At 46.8% G+C, this 21,449-nt stretch overlaps 1 protein-coding gene across 2 annotated transcripts; it reads right to left on the bottom strand.

The window, feature by feature from the left end:
- Positions 1-1,297: 1,297 nt before the first annotated feature.
- C8A (complement C8 alpha chain) lies at positions 1,298-21,376 on the bottom strand. Of its 2 annotated transcripts, XM_040610662.1 has the most exons (11): positions 21,137-21,375; positions 18,950-19,046; positions 17,881-18,025; positions 16,570-16,714; positions 14,857-15,046; positions 13,170-13,370; positions 11,603-11,843; positions 7,527-7,655; positions 6,678-6,835; positions 4,290-4,512; positions 1,298-1,780 (listed from the first exon to the last, which is right to left on the bottom strand). In XM_040610662.1, exons 1-11 carry the CDS (start codon positions 21,253-21,255, stop codon positions 1,629-1,631), a joined length of 1,800 nt encoding a protein of 599 aa, XP_040466596.1. In that variant the 5' UTR covers positions 21,256-21,375; the 3' UTR covers positions 1,298-1,628. The 2 variants fall into 2 exon arrangements, with proteins under 2 accessions (XP_040466596.1, XP_040466597.1); XM_040610663.1 differs by lacking the exons at positions 16,570-16,714; positions 17,881-18,025 and having other exon boundaries at positions 14,857-15,027; positions 21,137-21,376.
- Positions 21,377-21,449: the final 73 nt, after the last annotated feature.

Genomic DNA, 21,449 nt, shown 5'->3' with positions numbered 1-21,449 from the left:
AAAGCACCCCAACACCAAACTATTGATAAATCCACTGATGGGAAAACTGGTTCTGACCATCCATTTCACATTCCACTGGGATGCCTAATTCATGCCGATGTATGGGTGCTCCGTGCTGCTGCATTTTCCCAACATAGAAGGCATCAGATTCAGGCCCTGGGGAGCAAATTTATCTCTAGGTGAATATCCCTCTTACCTGGAAAAGCAAAGTTTGCAAAAAGGCCACAGCTTTGCTACTCATCATAGGGGTTTTCACAGAACAATTATATCTCGGTGTTGGAGACAACATGGTTTGGTGTTTTCATCTACAAAAGCAACCTATAGTTTTATTTTCAAGCAAAAGAGAAGTGAAAAAATTGTCCTTTGGCAAACATGCACACAAAAGAAAATATGGGGCCAGATCTTCAGGTAGCATAAATCAGCTGTGGCGAAGGAGCAACACTGATTTACATCCTAAGTGTCAGGCTCTAAATCACCACTGACACACCGTTGAAAAACAAGCATTTCCAAGAACCAGAGCTGTAGCTGAGCAATTCCTTTCACTAAGCCATGATTCCTTCCTACTCCCTTTTCCCATTCAAATGTATATAGAAGTGCTCCTTTGTGTTCTGAGGTTTTGTTGCTGTTGTTGCTTTTCATAATGCCTGATTCCTTCTCGGAGCTTTTGTTTCTCCCCTACTTCCTTGTACTGAAAAGCACGGTAAAAAAAAAGTGCCATTTGCCTCCCGTCCACCCCAGGTTTTTGTGGCAGTTCATTAAGAAGAGGGAGCTGTGGGCTGTCGCCACAGTCTCTGGACGCAGTTCAATACTGTGTGTATTCTTGTGGTGAGATTTACGTCTTACATTCAAAAAAGCCCCTTAAATCAAGCAGCCTGTTAACATCTTCTCCAGCTCTGGGTGCCTGGGAGATAAAACGCCTGCGTGCTAATAGTCGATTCATCACTGATCTTAAAGAGGAATAGCCTTCGCTTGTGTGTGAGCATCCTCGGCTGAATAGGTGTGTTCGAGCCTCGCTATCTATTTATTTATTAATTTAAGACTCTTCATCAGTTTGGGTTCATGTTTCACAATGATGCTTCTGCATCTTTAGGCTTAAGCCTCCTCCCATGCAGAACAGCATATGGCTTTGCTGCAAATGCAGCCCTGGCCAACATGCTGGACTTAAAAATCTGGCAGTGCCAACTTACAAAAGTTTCGTGGTACATATGCCAATACCAGCTGCATAAAAACGCAGGGACCATGAGCTTTCAATGGGTTTTCCAAAGTCTAATATAAAAATTGCTGCGAGTCAAGCTTATTTATGTAAACACTTCCAGTAAATTTATTTCTTGACAAGTTATAGCCCCACAGTCACCCAGCAGCAAAGCCACCCGCGTGGATTCTCCACCATCTCCCGCAGTGCAGCCGTGCGGCTGTGAACTGGTGGGCTCCCATCACACCTGGTGGGGCGAGGGGGCAGCCAGGCACGATCCGTCACCTGGAGCCATTGCTCTGCTTTTACCCCGTGAATCCAGCATGTCTCCACGCGTCTAGAAATGCGATACTGGGCAATTGCTTGTCCCGGGTGTAATTCCGTAGCCAGGCACAGATTCCACCGTGGCGGCGGGGAGCGATGCCGACCGGGCCGTTCAGCAGGCTTTGCTCTGCAGGGCCCTGCCGGCGCAGGGCTCGCCGCCACGCTGCGGGGCCGGCTGGTTGCACTGCCGGCTGCGCCGCGCTGTGCCCGCCTGGCAGGGAGACCACTGCGACCAGCAGCTCCAGCGCCCGTTCGTCTTACCGCCTGTAAGCGTATATTAAAAAAGAGGGGGAAAAAAGTAATAATACTCAAGTCTGAAGTGCTCCGTAGGGCCTGACTGCGGTGGCGTGCTTTGGGTGGGAGCAGGGGAGGGTGGAAGGTGCTGCCAGCAGTTTGCGGTTTCGGCTCTGGCTCTGTACCCTGTGCTGTGGGTGGGACTCGCTGGTCCATCCCCGCCGTGCCCAGCACACAGACGGCTGTTGCGATCAAGGTGCTTTGAAGCCAGCATCATCTCCTTCAGGCACCACTAGCTGTTTCTTTCTCTCCTCTGCTCATCTGAAAGGCTGCATCTTGGCTTTCCTTGCCCAAAGGGCAGCCGACAGCTCTCCCTGCACTGACTTTCTCACCTCTGCCCGAGACAGAGGGACAGAGGTCTCCTAGTGTCGTGGAGGTGTCTGAAAAGTCTGCCCATCCTTTTGGAGGTGGGTGATTTCAAGGCTTTTTCATTACAGTACAGACTTGAGTTGTCAGGAGCATTCAATACTATGGATTATGGTGGTGCTCCTGAATGATGGGAAAGCTTGATGGCTGTCATTTACTGTCGGTTTTTATTTACTCAGCTGGCCTTCATGCCTGGCTTGGGCACTTTATTAATCCAGACAGCACAAATGGATGTGTGTGCTCTGACGTAGCGCTGGGTGGAAAGCTGCGTTTGCCGTCTGCTGAAGCATCGTGCTTTACAAAAACGGAGTTTGGCCTTAAATGAGTTTTGGAACTAAAAATCTGAAATGAAAAATTGCCCACGAGCTGGAAGTGTGTCTGTCCCCACTATTGCTAAAGTCAGGGAGCAGGGGGGCTGGCCAGTTCGGTGGGCACGCTTTGGGGCCAGGGCCTGAGCTTTCCAAGCTCCTCATCTGTATGGGTTTCACCTGGGTTTTTCTTCACAGTAGCTAGTATGGGCTGCGTTTTGGATTTGTGCTGGAAACAGGGTTGATAATACAGGATGTTTTTGATATTGCTGAGCAGTGCTCACACGGAGCCAAGGCCTTTTCTGCCTCTCACCCCAGCCCAGCAGCGAGGCGGCTGGGGGCACAAGGGGCTGGGAGGGGACACAGCCAGGACAGCTGACCCCCGCCGACCCAAGGGATGCTCCATACCGTAAGTCATGCTCAGCATATGAAGCTGGGGGAAGGGGGGGGATATTCGGCACAGTAATGGTGATGCTTGTCTTCCCAAGTGCTGGTTAGGCATGATGGAGCCCAGCTGTCCCGGAGGCGGCTGAGCCTGCCTGCCCGTGGGCAGCGGTGAGCGAGTTCCTCACTTTGCTTTGCTTGCGTGTGCAGCTTTTGCTTTACCTGTTAAACTGTCTTTATCTCAACCCATGTGTTTTCTCACTTTTACTCTTCTGATTCTCTCCCCCATCCCATGGGACCATCTCAGGCACATCCCCTGGATTTGAAGCCAACCCAAAGAGCCTGAGATTTTTAAAGAAACCCACTTTGCAGTCACTGAAGCAATGCTTTTGAGCTCAGCTTCGTAAACCATCTACCCAGCTCTGCTCTAACTCCTTATCTCACCACAGCTTTGGTTTTCCAGTGGTGAGACCCTAGTTATGAGCACATGGCTGAAAGCCTGGAGCCCTGCCTGGTGGAACTGCTCTGAAGATAGATTTTCCTGCCAGCTTCATGTGCTGAGATTTGGAGTTTTTTGTCATCGCAAATTAGGACAAAAATATCCAGAAAGAACTGTAACAATTTTTTTTTAAATAAGAGCATGTTCCAAGATTAGCTTTTTTTGCCACTTATTTAATTTTTTAGGATAGTATATAAAGTGATAAAGAAAACATAAATAAAAGCCTGTCACTTTGGAAAAACACATTTTTTTTCTCTCCCCAAATAGATACTTGCCTCTAGTTAAAGTGTTTCCCGGGGGCACTGGAGGGGAGAAGTCTGACAATGTGGCAATTTTTTACTCAAACAGCATTTTGGGTGGCACATTGCTTGTGCACCACTCCCCAGCTGCTTCGCCTGGCCCTTTCAGCTCCCTGCCCTCCCTGCCCAGCGAGGTCGGTGCTGTCACCCTTGCAGCAGGCATCATTAGCCGCACGCTGCAAGCGCTCCAGAGAATGTCCGTCCTGAATACGTGACATCCTGGTTGGTGAGGACCAGGTGACGGTCTCATTTACAGTAACGAGCTGTGCCCGTAGAGCACTGCAGGCAGGCAGAGCCCACCCCTGGGTGGGCAGTGCAGGCAGCGGGGCTTTGCCAGGGTGCTGCCGCCGCATCCCAGCTCAGCTCTTTGCAACATGTCAGCGAGTCTCTGGCTATTAAACACATCCTCGTTTCCACTGATTTATCTGTCATAATCACCTAAGCTGCTAATTTAAGTGTCTCGCAGGGCTGCCTAGGATGGCATAGCAAGGAGAGCAATATGGCAGTGAAGGCTTGATTGATGCGTGGATGCAAAGAGCTGTTGGGTAAGCGGGGGGGGGTGAGGACCCTGTCCCTTTGCTGCCTTTCCCCCTCCCTGCCGCGGGTGTGGGCCGGGGTCTTACCTCGGCGCTTCGTCTGCTCGCAGGCAGGGCCTCCGTAACCAGGGCGGCACTGGCAGAAGCAGGTGTCTCCCACCAAAACGGGCTCACCGTTGTTCTGGCACGGTCCGCAGCGGCAGGCGTTGAACTCCAACAAGTAATCGTCCAAAGCCCGTTTCAGGTTTTGCCGTTTGGTTTCCATATCGCCGAGGTTGCTTCTGCGGAGAATTTCATGTATGGGCTGCAGCTGCGTAGGATGGAGGTGAATAGCATGGAGACAATTTCAGCTGGGCTTCAACTAGGACGCTACCACACCGCAGTCAGAGAGCTGTGACATTGCTCGATAAACTCGGGGCTCAGAAAAAACTCATTTGTCTTCCTCGACAGCTCCATGTACATCATGCAAATGTGTTACCATGACCGATGGGCCCCAGCGACAAACCACGGTACCAAAACCTTCCTCATCCTAGAGATTTGTGTGGGATTGGCTTTTCTGGACGTGCTTTGGAGTTCCAGTTTAGATACAAATGATAAATCAAAACACCCCAGTAAGCCCATTTTTTGACTGATTTCTTGGTGCTGTCATGATCTCAGAGATTCTCGCATGCTTTTTGCCTTTTTGAATCAAAATGTTTTGGTAAGAGCTTTGGACAGTGGTTATCATCAAAACTTTGATGCCAGCCTGCCATTAATGGTCACCCGATGGGAACCGTCCAGTAAATGCTGAGTGTGGAGAATTCTTCCTACATACTTTTTGCCTTTTGATGTCGTGAAATGATACTGTGCCGTCTACAGCTTTAAGAATATAACATGCTCCTAGTATTTCTAGTAGCGAAACCCAGTTCTATAGATCATTCAGCAAAAATAGTCCAGTTTGGGCAACTGTAATTGTAACAACTGAATATTCATATGCATATGAATATTTAAGCTAAAATCTCAGGGCTGGGCTGAGGACACATATTTACATTTGTCTGTCCATGAGTCTTGTGCGACTTGTGCTGTGTGTCTTGCCTGGGGATCTGTGGCAACTGGTCCCAGAGAAGAGTGAGGCACTGTCTCATAGCACAAGGCTCAGTGAGAGCGAGTCATGGGGAGCATCAGCCAAGCTTTGAGAAGAGCTCTTAGGCAAATTTGCACAAGCCCGATTAACAAACGAGAGGGAGCTGCAGATAAGAGCTGCTGAAGGTGACACGAGCACTTATTGGCAGCTCCGGTTGCACAGTGACTGCTGAGCCCCGGAGCAGCCAGCAGGGAGGTCAGCGCATGGTTTACTGGAAAATTGCAATAAATTTTGCCCAGGATTGATGGGAACTTGTGCAGAAAGGTGAATAACCTGCCGCTGGAACTGAAAGTGCTTTTGTGTTATTGGGGCTTTCTGCCGCTGGGGTGCTGTCCAGGAAGGTTTGCAGCATCCTTCTTGCCCTGCCAATAACGCAGGTAATTCCTCATTCTGTTTTCCCTTCTCCCACCCTCTGTCAGAGCCGGGAGCGGGGTGCTTTCAAATGAAGATGAGAGGGATAGATGGGGCAGCATGTCCCTGCCATGACCGAGGTACTTCCCCCACACCCCACAGCTGCGCTCCCGGAGCAGGGCAGTGGTCATAGCATCTCGGGGTAGATATGGTACTCCTGACCACAGCCAAGGAGCTGTGCCCAGCTCCTCGCACCTCTGCACTCTCTGGCCCTGCATTATTTGTTTGCAGGGTTGCTCTTCTCTCTCCCTTCCCATCCCCTCTGCTTGCACCTGTCTCTTCCCCACCTCTGGAGCCCTGTAGGATGCTTCGGTGATCTTGCCGTTTTATGGAGCATCCGATAAAATGAAAGGGAGAAGCAAATCTTGGTGGATTTTTATGGCCACGGACCCCCTTTTGGAGCATGGAGAAAGACAGGACCCACCTGGCAAAGCAGCCAGGAGCCCCCTGCTCTAAATTCCCTGGAAGCACTCTCAGCTACACCCACCATGGTCTGCAGAGGTTAGGCATAGCCACTGCGGCTCTGAGGCAGGTGAAAAGTGGGGGGGGGGTCTATGCAGAGCCCTTGCCTGGGGAGGCAATACTCCTTCCCCAGCCCCCCAGGGGTCCCCTGCTTATACAGGAGAGCAGAGAGCAGCGGGGAAAATAATAGAGGTGAATGCAGCCGCAAAGAGCCATTCATTGGGAAGCTGTTTGGGAACACATCAAAAACTGAACTCGCCACTAATCCAGCATTAAGCTCCTTGTCCGTCTCCCTGCGGATGCGGTCGGTGGGAGATGTACTCCCCTTTGTGAAATGAATAAGAGGTTACCAGATCAGTGGCCCATTACATTTAATCTTGTTCTGTGATGGAATCACAATAAAAATACAAAATGATCTGCTCGACTACACTTTCATTCCTTATAGTGGCAGAGTTTCTTCAACTGCAGAAAAGCCTTACCTCAAAATCAATAACAGCAGGATTATATTTTAATGACCTTCCCCAGTGACGATACATATTGCCATCCCAACTGTTTAAGAGCCCTCCGCTGTAACTGGTATCTCCACCTCTTATCCGGGGAATAATATCTTCCACAACTGCACTGTTGCTCTCAGCATCTGAAAAGTTGAATTACACCCATATTATTTAGCTACCATTTCCACACGTACACTAGAAATTGCTTAATGGAGGTAAGATCAGTCATGCAAGGGGGCTGTCAGTGAGCATCACCGATGCTGCCTCCTGGAATCGATGGGAGCTTGGCATCCCCTGCTTGCGGGACCACGTTACCACAGGGTGGCCGGTGATGAATTGAGCATCCCGAAGGCTCTAAGCTGGTGCAGCCTGAAGAGCCTACCTGCCTCCAGCCTTGGCTTCTAGTTAGCATGTGGGAAGTAGATCATGCTGTCTGTAGCTGCTTAAGTGATTTACCGATCTGGGGCTTCCTAGCCTCTTTTTATACTTTTTATAGTCAGTTTTGACTTCTTTAATAGTTGCCATGTTGCCCTTGTCATCCATTCCCAGTCTGTCATGGCCACAGGAACTGCAGCCTTCCAGCCACCCCACTGCCACGTGTTTCTAATCCAGGGATTGCTGCCTTAATTCCTGCTCTTCCAAGAGCAATTATCACTCCTGGAGACTGGGACCCAAAGTCACGTTGGTCCCACAACTGGGCCGGAGCCACGGCTGGAGATGGCACCAGAGCTCCCTTCTCCGTCCCCTTGTGTGACCCCGCTTGAATCTCCACGCCCAAGTGACCAAACAAAGCGATGCCAGATGCTGTGACAGACATCTGCCCTGCTGTCATACCAGTTTTCAGAAATCCTTTCTTTGCACAGTTGGAGAATGACACAGATGCTTCCAAACGCTGTTCACTCTCCCTGACTGTAAGGCCAATGGAGTGGCCAATGCAGGCGCTTATCTCTTCAGCGCTGATGTCTGCAAAACAGAAGAAAACCGATAAAATCAGTGGCTCATTCTGAGTGGAAGGTTGTTCATTTACCTGCTTTTTTCCCCTCCATCAATGAAGAAAATACTTAGTTATTTGTGTGGCCTGTTTTTCAAATTCAGGAGCTGTTCCAGGCAGAGAACAGCCAATATTTTGTTGGGGTATGTTGGGCCTGTCACATGATAGGTGAGTAGGGAAATGTCCTTACCGTGAAATTTGTTTCCTTAGAAAGTATTAAAAGAAAGCAGAAACCTGAACACAAGGCTTCAGGCACCTATTTCCTTGTTTGGTCTGTTTATTTAAAACTAAAACATTTGAGGGTTTTGCAGACTGAATCTAGGGTAAAGCCAGGAACAGCAGCTGAAATCAATAGATGCTCACTAATTTCCCTAAACTCAGGACCTGACCCATGTATTAGGGGTTTAAGTAGCATCTTCAGTAGCAACTTGCAGAAGGTCTGTCTGCTGAGAGCTGCCAAAGCCTTGCTGCCAGCCAGCACTACCACATACATCATGAAAATACGTAACTGGAGACCCATGAAGGGACTGCAGAGGGGAGAAGGGAACTAATGAGGTGGTTTCACCAAGGTAAGCAATGCGCATATTTCATACAGCCTGGGTTTATGTACACACCACTGTGCTGCAAATATAAGGCCGTCTTCTTTAACAGGTAAAAAATCCATTGATTTCTATAAATACAGGTATTGTAAGTAATAGGTAACTTTTATATTGCTCTTTTTGTCAGAGGACCTTAAAGTGTTTTACAAAGCAGCCCAGCGATCAATGCGGTGGCACTGGAAGGGAGGCACGGAGGTCAGCAGGGTTTGTGCATCGTGGCTTAACGGTCTAAAGGCTGAAGCTCTGTCCGAGCCCCAGCCCGGGATGGTGTCTGCTGAACTGCCTCAGCCCAGCATCGGGGAGCAGGGTCTGGCCTTGCTTGTGTTTAAAATACTGGTAAAACGCCCGTAGCTTGCTGTTTTGCTGCCTTCTGCACACCCTGCAGGAGAGGCTCGCTGGAGCTGCTCGTTGGCACGGTGGGTCCCAACTGGCGGAGCTGCTCCATGTCTTGAGGAAGGGGCTACAAGTCCTGGATTCAAACTGGTGAGAGCTGAAGCATGCTCAAGACTTCAGGGGGAATTACATCCCATTGCAAAACTGGGCCCTTGAGAAAGATTAAATGTGTGGCACTCAATTACTCGTACTAAACCGTTCAACAGTTGTAAACACAGTGGGTAAAGTTCATTCACCCAAAGCAATATGAGTGATTGCTTATCTTGGTGTTGGAGGGCCATAAAATTAAACTTGAGGAACACCCTGATTAATTGATTAGCCATGGTTCCTGTTGAGTAATTATGATCAGCGAGGGTCTGTCAATACAATTCGCTATTGGTTGCAGCAAGATCGGGTCTTGATAAATGAAAAGTGGTTATCATTGCAAAAGGGTGGTCATAGAAAATATTGGCACTTGAGGGGGGAGCTCTGATAGTTTTTTTATATGATATAATTTGCGATAGCTAAATGTGCTCAAGTGATAAGATTTACTGCTGCATTTTGAATTAATCAGAATATATGAAGACTCTTTCTAATTTAATCTGTGCATAATCTTTCTCCCATAAATGTTCTTGTAATGTGTGAACACATTATACTGTTTTCTGCTAAATAATAGAACCGTAACAATCTATTTTAAAAACTAGTAATGAAAAATATTGATGGCAGAGCATCAAGGGACCTTGTTCTGACATATGTATTTATTTCATTCACGACCACATCCATGCAAGCCCTTGCAGCCTGAAAGCTAGAAATGGGTCTGGCAGCAAAACTGCCACCCTGAGCTCTGCACCGGTGAGTTGCAGCCTATTCCTGGGTATCTAAACCCAGAGGGTGTCTTCGTTTGCAAAATTCAGGTTTCCTAGATGCTTCAAGTCCAGCTCATGCCTGTGCCTAGCTAGACGCTCAGCAATCACCCAAGCTGTCCTTGGACCCAGCCTAGGGATCTTTTTCCTGGGCATGCGCTTTAATCACTGGTCTATAAAAAAGGAGTGTTCTCTCTTCCAGAGCATTTAACACAGAGCTTCGTGGGCTAGGCGGGCTCTCGGGAGCCGTGGTTGATCTAAAGCAGGTGCCATGCTGCTCATCCATGTGGGGACTCCGCGGTACATCTGCAGGCATCTGCAGCGCTTCAGACTTCTCTTAGGAAGGTCGCATTTTAAGTCTTGAGCACTTCTGTCCTGATCCTGTCCATTCCTCAGGGAAGGTGGATAGTCCTCTTGCAAACATGGGGGTGTGTGCCCATGGTGTGGCACGTTTCCCAGGTCAGCGGCGCTCTGCGTCACGTCGCTCCACACGGTTGGGTCCTTCTGGGTCTGCGTCGTGTGACGTAGAGCACCTCTGACCTGGGAAACGGGGACTTTCTGGCAGAGCCTGGGTTAGATGAAAATTACAGAAGCATGCTACATTAGAATGAAAACGACCTCTCTACTGGGGCACATTTTTGTCTTTTACTGAACTTCAGCATCCTTCTTTCCTAAGATAAGGCATCTCGTGGCAGTAAATCTCCTCTTTATATACGCAGCAGGCACAAGATGAAGTGAAATAATAGCCTCCCTCCACATGCTCTCGATTCATTCTTCCTCTGAAATTGGCAGCCTGCTTCCTGAAGACTTGCTTGCCAAGATCTTCTTCACTTCTATATCACTCGCTTTTCAAAGTGAATAAATGATCTGAAGAGGCGTCGTGTTTCCAAATGTTAGTAGTTCAGGAACTTGATGAAAATTCTCTCAGTCGGTAATTCCTTGTGGAAAAACTGGCATGGTCAGCCCTCACCGTGGAGTGCATAGTTATCCTAGTGCTGATAGTACCAGACCATTTCAGACCGGAGGCAGAATTTGGGGCAGAACCATGGAAATTAATGGAATTACAGCAATTGGCACCAACTGCAGCAATTTCTACCTGTTGTCCTGTCCAAGATCACAATTTTCTCTTGCATAAACGTCCAGCCTGGAGTTACCAAGGCAGCGTTATCCTTGGCAGAGCGGGCAGTGGGATCTATGGCATGGTTGACACCTTTGCAGGAGTTGACAATCCAGTTAGTGTACTGAAGTGCCCTGTTATTGTTCTGCATCTTATGTTTTTGACTAGGAAAAATGTCATGCTTTTGGCTCGCCAGTAATGGCTATTCTTGCGCTGTAGGCATCTGCAGTGGATGTTTGATGTAACTGAGATTTAGAGATACGGCTCTCCAGCCTCATAGACTCTGGTCTGTTGAGAACTGGAGCTAACAGTCTGTTAGTCTTCAGATCTGACACTAACCAGAGTAAAGTGGCAGAGGGATTGCCAAGTGCAAGGCGTAATTGCCATTTACAGAAAATTGAAATCCTCACTATTAGGAGGCTAAACCATGAGTGGGCTATCTTTCTTTGTTCTGGATGAGTTTGCAGTCCTGGAGCATTCATGATAATGGCCAGAACAAAGACTATTAGAAATAGGGGAAGTTTGGAGAAGTCTAGAAAGTCACACTGAAAGAAAGGGAGAAGAAGATGCTCGGGTTCCTCCCTAAGACACCAAAATCTCACACAGATTCTGAAATTAGAGCAGGAAGGACGTTTTCTGATACTCAAGCTTATCTATTCCCTGCTCTGTGGCCAGTAGAGTGTCCACCTAGTGAACAACACACAGGTACCCCTGCCCCACCCCCACCATGCATTTTGGGGCTTGTGACCAGTACGTGTCTCTTGTGTGACGGGGCATGCGTGCCAGTTCAGCAAAGAGATGCCAAAGAGCACCCACCCTCCCAGGGCCAGGGCCACGATGGCTGTGGGGAGCAGCCAGAGCCAGATGGATTGCTCCAGTGAACTGGACCCACCCCATGGCCACCAGGTTGGAAACCCCTGGTTTAGAGCAGAAGTTGTGAAGAGCGAGTATCTGTGTCATTTTCTAACCTTTTCTTCTCATTTCCTCCTTGTTGATGACAAGGATGTACTCAAAGACGCCCCCCATGGTGCCAGATGTCATGAAATGGGTGCCGTAGTCGTTGATGAATTTGGCATACATGCCATAGTTGTAGGTGTCCGGGAGCTCCTGCAGGGAGAGCAGCACATCTTCATCCAAAACTATGTTGTCTCTTCTCATCTTGAAACGGGCTGTCTGCACCTTCGTCACACTTCTAATGAATCCAACCTCCTGTTGGAGGTAAAGGAAAGAAGAGCTGCCACTCAGCGTTTGTTTAAAACAAACAAACAAACAAACAAACAAGTCATGTCTAGTTGTTAGGTTTGCAGAGGAAAGCCTGGCTCTCTGACTGTCAGTGTATGTTGAAGGCATGAAAACAAACCTGGGTTTAAACGAAATCGGTGGTAATTCTTTAGTGTTTCTTTCTGGTGTGCTGTATGAGGTGGAGGGCAAAGCCGTGGGTTTGGATGCTGTGGGGGTTTTTATTGGTGTGTGAAAACGATCAGAATAGGGCTCTGCATGATTCTCCTCCATCCTCCGTTTCTTTCTTCTGCTTTCCTTTCCATACTGGTTATTCCCTTTTGCTTTTTTCCACAGCCTCGACCAGTAGTGCAGGACAAGGGCTGAAGGCAAGCCCAGCCCAGTCTGGCCAGGAAGGGGAACCCTGGCGAGGAAGGTGCCAACGGGAGGAGGATTCCCTGGATATACCACCCGATCCACAGCTCCTCTTCCAGCTTAGCTGCTGCCTCAGGCAAGGCTCTGGTGCAACCAGAACAGCCCTTTAAATGATTCCTCCAACAATAGATCATCATTTAGCTGCAAACATTGTGTGGGTCTAGACAAGGGCACAGTAAATACTACAATGGTGCCCATTTCAAACAGCTTTTAAGGGCATTTTAACTCAGAAAACCATCAAAGTAATTCTTCTTTATTGTTTTCTGTCAGCAGCCACGAGAGAAGTGAGATGGGGCACAGTGAATGTGGGAAATACCAGCACTCGTGTTATTAGATTGGAAAAAGGTCGTCACAGCTGGTCCGTGATGTAAACCCACTGTGAGACATGCACCCTATTACCGGGTACTCTTTTTTTTTTTTTGAAGCAGTATTTTAACCTCCCATAAAAAGTAGCATATTTCCCCATCACAAGGCAGCTTGTATTAATTTGAACAAGATATATTTGCTACCGGAGATCATTCCCTGAGGACAACTGTTTTGATCAACATCTTGATATTTCCTCCTCCCTCATCGTCACTTTAAGCATTTTTTTATTTATGTGCTTAATGTAGCCATGAAACAGGATGGGGTGAGATGACATGTGTTGCGGTACTTCGTAATTCAATTTTATTCCCACTCCCTGTTTGCTAAAACGTAATAAGAACAACAAACAGGATTACTAACGATCATATTGCAATTACATGAACAAATTAAGGTACAATTACTATGTGTTAAAAAATGCAATTGAGAAAATAAACTGACATAAGTTACAGCCAGACCATGTGATGCACAGATGACATGACTGGAGCATATGCATCACTGATATTATTTTTTTTTTTTTACCTTTGCAGTGTATTGTGTGAAATTCTTCAAGGATCCTTTGCCACCTGATAAAGTGAAGCCCAGTTCTAATTGGATATCTGATTTTCCAGGCCCAATACCAATGGTAAAGCCGTTTGTTCTGGTTTTGTCACTTTTAAGGGCATCAAGCAGATCCTTTGAATCCTCGTAAAACTCAAAAGCGAATCCAGAATCAGCATGAGCCTAAAGTGAGAGGAGCAGACATTAATTTTTCAGGTACTTCCCTTCCTTTTTAACCTCTGTTTCTTCAAGGAGCTGATGATGCCTCTGTTGAAGCCTGCGATGCTCCTGACAGCACTGACATTGACTTCAGTGGATGTGGAATAGAGAATTAAGTCACGTACTGTTACATTTGGAAGTAGGTGAGAAATGTGGGTAAAGCCATGCATTTTGCTTCGACTGTCTCCAGATGGGGGAAAGGTTAGTGTTTAGCCAGTCCAAGCAGTACCATTAGAGCCAGAACCAGTAATGGTACATATTAAGATAGCTTGACGTTCCCATCATAAAGCCTTCCTTCCGCTTCCTTACAGCTCTGCCAAATCCTAACGATTTGGACTGAATTTTTTCTCCCCAGCCTGCTTCTGGATGAATTTATTTAGGAAAAAAAATCAGCCACTTGCAATGGCAGCACTAGAAAACAAACATTGTTTTGCCTGTGTTTTAGAGAAGTGACCTTTTCCTTGACAGCTCTACTCTGCCAGCATGTGAAATGGAGCAGCCTTGCTGAATCCAGGCTGTGCCATTTGCCATCTCTATAAAAAGCCAGCTGAACTACCAACACTGAAAAAAACCATCTCACACCATCGTGGGTGACTTCCTAGACCCCCAGCGGGTACACTCCTAAGCTAGACGCGTATAGGGCATGCTCGAGTGTCCCTCAGCGCCTGACCACGGTGCAGGTGTCCACCACTGCTAGCAGCAGATAAGGGGGGCAAGAAAACGTGGTCCATGTGGTGGGTCTGTCTGGGTTCCAGCTGGGGACTAGGGAGCACAGGGGACTCCACCTGCTGGGAGTTCATGAGAGCCACTTGTATTGAGCCTGTGGCTGTAACGTTCCCCTGGAATAATGTGTTTTCTTTCATTCATGTCAAAAAGCATGAGAAATGTTGAACAGTGTGGCCAAGGCACCCACTTAGGACATGGAAGACCCAGGCTGAACCCTTGCTCTGCTTAGTTCAGTCTCCAACATCAGATGTGACCCCACAGTATAAGCGTTGTGATTCATGGTGATGGCTTTCAGGGTCTCGGTCTCGCTCAGGATTTGGATTTATATCCCTTGTAGCCATGCCATAGACTTAAAAGGCTTTCTAAGATTGAACCAGTATCATTGTTCCCATTTTCCACATGGCCAAATTCATCCCTGGAGAGGCAAGTGGCTTGTGCAAGCTCTACAGCTCATTAATAGCAGAATTTAGAGAAAACCCATTTCTCTTGGCTCTGAGCAGGCCAGAGTAAGCAGTGGCGATGCCTGGGTGATATAGCACGTCAGTTCCTTGATGTGCCATAAAACAGCATTTATATCATCGCTTGCTTGTCGTCTCGGGGACAGCTGGAGAAGGGTACCTTGCAAGACAATCCATAGTGAATGCTAAACCGTACAATATCTTTATAGCAAGTTTGACTTTTATCTGGGAAAACGTTCCTAAATTTGACTACCCAGAGTACTTACTAGGAATTGGTATATGTGGAAGTTGTAAGGTTTGCGGAAGTACTTCTCATCGTCTCCGTAGTACAGACGTTCACAGGCAGCGTCGTACCTCAGCTCCCGCCACTCACCGTTGTAGACATACTCACAGTGGCCTCCAAAAAAATTAGGATCATACACGTACTGGCTCTCTTCCTGTGTTAGGATATTGTATCTTGGAAAGAAGCAGCATTTGGAAAGTTATCCATAGCTCCCCTTGTATTTCCCCAACAGTCTCTGTCACTGTTTCTGTTCTCCTGACGCTCCAAGTTATCTGTCCTCAGGTCTCTGACTTTGAATTTGGATAGCACCTAAAAATCTAAGGATTGGGTTTATTATCTCCTTGCTGTGTCCTTCCCAAAGGAGACAAACAGGCATTTTATTTCCAAGACATCGCTTTGGACTCCTAAGCTAGAAGTAGAAGAAATTGGTGAAGTTGTCCAGCCCATCCCAACAAGTAGTGATGAAAGTCCTGACGTCTTGGCATTCCTCCAGGTCCCCTGTGAGCCTAATGCATCTCACTGTCACAAAGTGTTTCCTGGCATTTTCTGTTAATTGTTTTCTATCTTAATTTCATCTCCTTCCTTTTAATAATGGTCTCATTTATCAGGGGAGTTAGCACCCTCCCTAGACTTGCAGCCTGCTTCTGCTTTGCCAAGTCTCTCACTTACTGTTCCTTACGCCTTTCTTCCTGCTCTCCAGCCATCGCAGCTGCTTCCCTCTGAAGTCTTGCCTATTACCAAATATTCCCTGTAATTCCATGGCCCAAGTAAAAGCATTATTCAAACTAGACAGCAGCATTGCTCCTCACAACAGGGAACCATCTTTAAGACTAAGCTAGTGAATGCTATTGCTTTTGTGTGGTCTGCAGGAGAAATGCATCAGAGAGCGGGACTAAATGGGTGCTTGGTGAAAATGAATGTATGCCTTGAAAAAATTTTGATGGACTCTCTTTGGCCCTGGACCAGAGAGACATTTACCTCATGGACTCCAGAGAACGTTGGATCGAGCTGATGGGAAGGTTCTCAAGTGGCTGACTATGTGCTCATACTGCAGCCCGTGTTCTCCAAGTGAGACTAAGCAGTACCTTGGCTAAAGCAAAAGTTTTAAACCAGGGGTGTCGCAGCAGACAGTTTGCCTTTCAAATTGGTTTGGAGTTTTCTTTTGCATGTATTACCTAATCAAAATTTGAAACTGAACAGGGTGACACTTCTTCATGGATAGAGTATTTACCCTGCTTGTATCTATTTGTGTGGTGCTCAGGCTCTCTGCCTTCAGTCTGTGCTCTGCAGTCCTAAATCCTGGAGTCAAGTCTCCTTAAGGATGAACACCACCAGGCTGCTGAATCTCCAGAGTCTTCTGTTTGCTTTAATATATGGCTTTTATCAACTGGAGAAAGCTGTGAGATAACTAGGATATTTTTTGACAGGAGTATAAAGAGGGCATCACAAGCACAGAGTGGCTGGGAGAGGCCAGGGTCAGACAGCAAATCCAAGACAGGATTTGAAATAAAAGCCGGGGTGAACTTTCCTGCCTCCTTCAGTGCTACACATGGCTACGTGAGACGGGAGCTCTCCTTTGGGTCTTGTACAGCACCCTATAAACTCATGGAGCACTGCTGTTACGAAGGAAGAGCAATTTACAAAAACTCAGTCCTGTTCTGATAGTGAGAGTAGCAGCGATTGATTTGTTACTCACCCTTGGGCTGCTTTTTCAGACCCTGGGATTGGAAACAGGTCTTCACAAGGGCTTTCAATACCTTCATCCTCACAGTTACTCTCATCAGACCCATCCCTGCAGTCTGGCTCTCCGTTGCACACCAGATGCCGTTGAACACAGCGACCTACAGTGCACAGGTACAGGCAGTGGTTTATCCACCCTTCAGAAAACCTTTTTTGGCAGCTTGCCCTGACGGTGCTGTTTACCACCCTTATCTTGGGGCCACAAGAAGTCCCGCTGGGTGTTAAACACCACGCTTTTCCATTGGGAGCTTGCTTTTCCCAGCTCCTTGGCAGGAGATTTTCCTTTGCAACCTGGCGTGAGCACAGCTTGGATCCAAGCTGGCCTCTCCCTTGGGCTCCCAGGGGATGGGAATCAAGAAGAGGTCACCTCGCTGGGCTGATTTTGTTACTCAAAATCATGCTTGTGGGAAGGAGCTACAGGAAGCAATAGCTTCTCCACTTGGCTCAAGAAAGTCAATTCTGTCTAATTAAAGTGAAATTTAGCCTCTTCCTATTGCAGGAGGTATTTGGGAAGTTTCTTGCTGTGATTATAGCTCAAGAATGGATGTTTTCTGGAAGGGCAGCTTGAAAGTGTGTTTGCTTCTGGGAGTGAGGAGGAAGCCTTGACATGACATTCATGGCAGGAGGGAACTGGTGCTGCTGCACTCGCCTCGATGGAGTGGTGATGACCTGCTCCAGCTGATGAGCTGGTCAAGGGCTGGCGCGTAGTTCTAAATTTCAATAGAATTTTCATTAAAGGCTCAAGATGGGAGTTTGAGCCATTTGTGTAAAAAACAAAAATCTGTCAAGGCTAGTCAAACTTTCAGAGAACAGCCGTATCTTGTCCCGATCCTCAGAGCTGGGGATGGCTAAAAATAAATAAATCACCCCAACAGATTGCTAGTTGGATTCATGATTGAACTATGTCTTTTGCAGAGGGAGAAAGTGGCGTGCTGTGGGAGCGCTGGTGCCCGTGGAGGGGAGTGTGAGCACGCAGCACAGCAGTTGGAGCAGAATATTTCTACTCTCTTATTTCCACTGAAAAATTAACCTTTTCCAAGTCACACAGCCTTCTTTTCTATCCAAATTCGGGTGTAACGTGGATGGATTTCTGTAAAAGTGAGGGGAAAGACAAAGATGGGGATATTTCCCACTTTCTTTTGCGCTGGTTCACCCTCCTGCTGGCTGGTTGGCAAAGCTCTGCCCGTGGCGGGGGCTGCTATCACCCCAGGTCTGTCCGCCCAGCACCAAAACCTCTTTAGCAAGAGTTTGTGCCTGGTTCACTCACCTGTTTCCTCACACCGAAAGTCTTTCCCACAGCTGGGGGGTCCCGTGCATGTTGTCTCGGCACGGCAAGCTTGCTCGTCCCAGAGGTGCCCTGCGCATCGCCGCCCTGCGAACCCCGCCGGCTGCACCAGCCTCCGGTACCGGTGCTAAACCGCACAAGAGAGAAAAACACCACCAGCACCTATCCCATGTCCCTCAGAGACACCACCTCCGCAGGCGATAAAGCAATTAAAACCATCACTTCTATCTGTATTGTTATCTTTTCATGCAACCCAAAGACTTTGTCCATGATAAATGGAGGAGAGTCAGCAGCAAGGTGGGAGCTCAGGAGATTTGCTTGAGGTTCATGTAAGTGAATTCAGGTGGGGCTGGGGTGACTGTTTTTAAATATCTCTTTCCTATTTTGTACCTGGGATTTTTCATTACACGTGCTTTGTCCTGAAATCTATCGGGCTCAGATGGACACAGACACTAAATGCAACACTGGTCCTGCAACGTTACCGATGGATTATTAATAAGAAGTGCTGGTCTTTAAACCGGGAAGGAAAAAAATACAAGGAAAGAGAGAAGAACCAAATAATTTATAAGCATAGGAACAAAAAAATGCAGGGATAAAAACTCAGTAGAAAGCAAAATTATGTCGAGTATTTGAAAATAAATTTTTGAATTGTGAAGACATATGTGAAAGGATATAAAAAAGTGAGAACAGGAGCTGATGAATGAAGACTGCTTCTCATTTCATTGGAATATTTGCATTAAGAATCAGGGGATACTTAATTAAATCTGAGATAGAAAAGGAAGAAAGTCTTGGGCAAATATTCGGGCCTGATTCTTCTGCTATTTGCCTTGATTTCGCATTTTGCTGTTCTGCTGCCTTAAATGAATTTATTCCCCAGTTTACACCAGGGTAAGTAAGAGCCTCTCTAGTAGAGGAGCATCTCCGTCATATTTGGATGAGTATACTGGATGCTTCAGAATGATGAATATGTATAATATATATAATTAATGTGTGTACATCCTCATCACAGACACATCTGAAGATAAATGAATACATTACGGTGGAGTCTTACTTTTTTCTCCTGGCAAGGAAAGCAATCAGTCCATTCTGACCACTGGCTCAGCTGACAGTCGACAGGAGCTGGAGAATTAACATCTCTGCTGCTTCTTCTGAGGAGGGGAAGAGACAGTGGTCTGTGGTCTTTGAAGTTGTGTTTTAAGCAGGGATGGGGGCTAGCAGGGGGGAATTCATCTCTCTGTGTGGTTTTTTTTCCACCAGGAATCCACTTTGTAGGAAATGGGAAGCATCCTGTAGCCAGGGTGGCTGTACTACCCAAGATGCCCCGTCCAGGGATTCACCATCAGAACTGGCCCCAGCAGCAGCAGGTGCAGGACCTGGGTTGCCTGCTTTCCCGAGAGCTTCTAGCCCTTTCCCATGAAATACATCTACGTCACATATTATATCACCAAACACGCTGAGTAAACAGAAGGAATGTCAGGAAGAGACAGGTTTTAAGGAAAAGCTTCTTTTTTCCCTGTCTTCTCAGAAGCACATCGTAAACTCCAGAAGCAGTGACGTTTATCACCTTGGGCCTGTTCTGAAATCTATTGATTTCATTTTTTTTTACACCTTTGTGAGTTCATGGTCAGTGTTTTTCCTGATGAGTGTGAAATCAGGGTCTGATTCCCGTGGGCTTTGTGGAGCAGTGGGAATGGCTGCACCAGCAGTGCCGAGAAGGCTAGATACAAAGCAGTGTTGACTCTTTCTAAAAGGAAATACATTCTGAGAAGAGGAAAACAACTAAAGGAAGGGTGTAAAAGCAGCAAATGGCAAGGGTACTGTATCTCTATGGCCCTTGGATCAGACTTTCTGTACATACACTGAGTATCACTATGCAACAGTAAGAAAATACTTCCCTGCCCTCCTAGCCCAGTTGTTACAATCTCTATTTCTGTCCCTGCTCCTATGATCTTTGTGCAATGCATTCTCCGTCTTGAGGAGCACTTTGTGGCATCCTAATACAACTCTGTGTTTGCCACAGCCTTCAAAGCATTTTGAGGGGTTACTCTGAGCCAAAACAGCATTATTAGTATAAGTATTTTGGTGCTTAACTAATGAGCGGTCTGTTTTACTTAGGAGACTGCAGTCCAAAGAGAAATATTGATAATTAGCTGAGGTGCAGAGCACACTGGGGATGCATCAGTGTAGATGCAGGCTGTGGAACAGTTCCTAAATGAAAACCACCACAGCTCAGCAAGGAAGCCCGTGGATGCAGATCAGTGTGCGAGATAAAAACCCACTGTGTCTCCAGGAGAACAGGAGCCTGCAGACAAACACGGAGCTGGAGGACACGCCTGTATTGATGCCTTTTTTGCTCTGACAGGAGGATTTGTGGGCTGTATCATTCAGCACTTCACAAAGTACTTAATTGGCTCACCTTCGATTGGATTTTACATTTACCTCTTCATTATTCTGCCTTGTTTGATAAGTTCATCAAACATCAAAAATCTCGTCTTTGTTCATTTTCAAAAGGGATTATCGGAATAAGCCTTCATAATTAAGTGTATCACTACCACTTTTTTTTTTTTCCTTTCCGCCTTCTTGTCTCCATGTTCCAATTATCACTGATACCTTTTTTTGATCCTTCTAAATCATATTTGCCTTTAGAACAAGCCTGAAATTAATAGCTGTAGAAAAAAAAAAAAAAAACACCTACCATTTTCCTATCATGACACTATAGCTTTAGAAAAAAGTAACTTGTTTATTCCCTTCCTTCAAAGCCTAAGTGACACTTGTATAGGTTAATAATAACGTTGAAGGAAAAAAAAAAAAAAAGGAGGTATGAGGATCTGGCTTGCATTGAAAATTGGGTTATTCACATGCACTTGTTAACTTCACATTGTCAAATGCAAAATAATTATAATGAAAAAGAATATGAAAAATATTCGCTCATAAATCATCTTGTACAGGGAATTCATTTCAAGTGCCCAAACCCAGTATGGTAATTTTGGTAAGGAAGTTTAAGAAAGCTTAATAGTCATCTGCGAAAGAAAAACCATTGTGCAAACAGTTCCTATAAGAAGGAATTATGATGCCTAGCTTAGGCTTTGGCCAACTGCCAATATTTTATTTATTTTTTTTTCCCGATAGCTGTTTACAGAGAGCACCCTGTGCACATGCCTCAAGTCAGGACAAAATTGATGGGCTGACTGACTTGTCTGTAATTTCTATATGTAAAGTGAGGGGGGAGCAGGCTTACCTCTGGGAAGGCGATGCCTCGAGCTCCCCGCGCGCTGTGGCCGTGGCCCGACGAGCCGTTAGAGCCAGCGAGCATATAGACAGAATCAAAGGAGAAAGCCGACACAGGCTCCACCGCATTATTTTTCCATATGTAAATGTTTGCTACAGCTGCAAACAAAAGCTTCAGGCTTCAGGATGCCGTCGGGCAGGCACTGCTAGAGCAAGCGCGGAGCCCACCAGCCCCCAGCGCGCTGCGGTAAATCATTGACAGCAGCACGGATCAGATCACAAAGGATCAAGACACGTCCCAGAGGCCTTTGCCCTTCTGGAAA

This window comes from Falco naumanni, chromosome 11 (genome assembly GCF_017639655.2).
Source record: "Falco naumanni isolate bFalNau1 chromosome 11, bFalNau1.pat, whole genome shotgun sequence".
Classification (NCBI taxonomy): domain Eukaryota; kingdom Metazoa; phylum Chordata; class Aves; order Falconiformes; family Falconidae; genus Falco; species Falco naumanni.
Note: the sequence above shows the minus strand (reverse complement) of the source record. Positions and strands in the feature narration are given on the sequence as shown.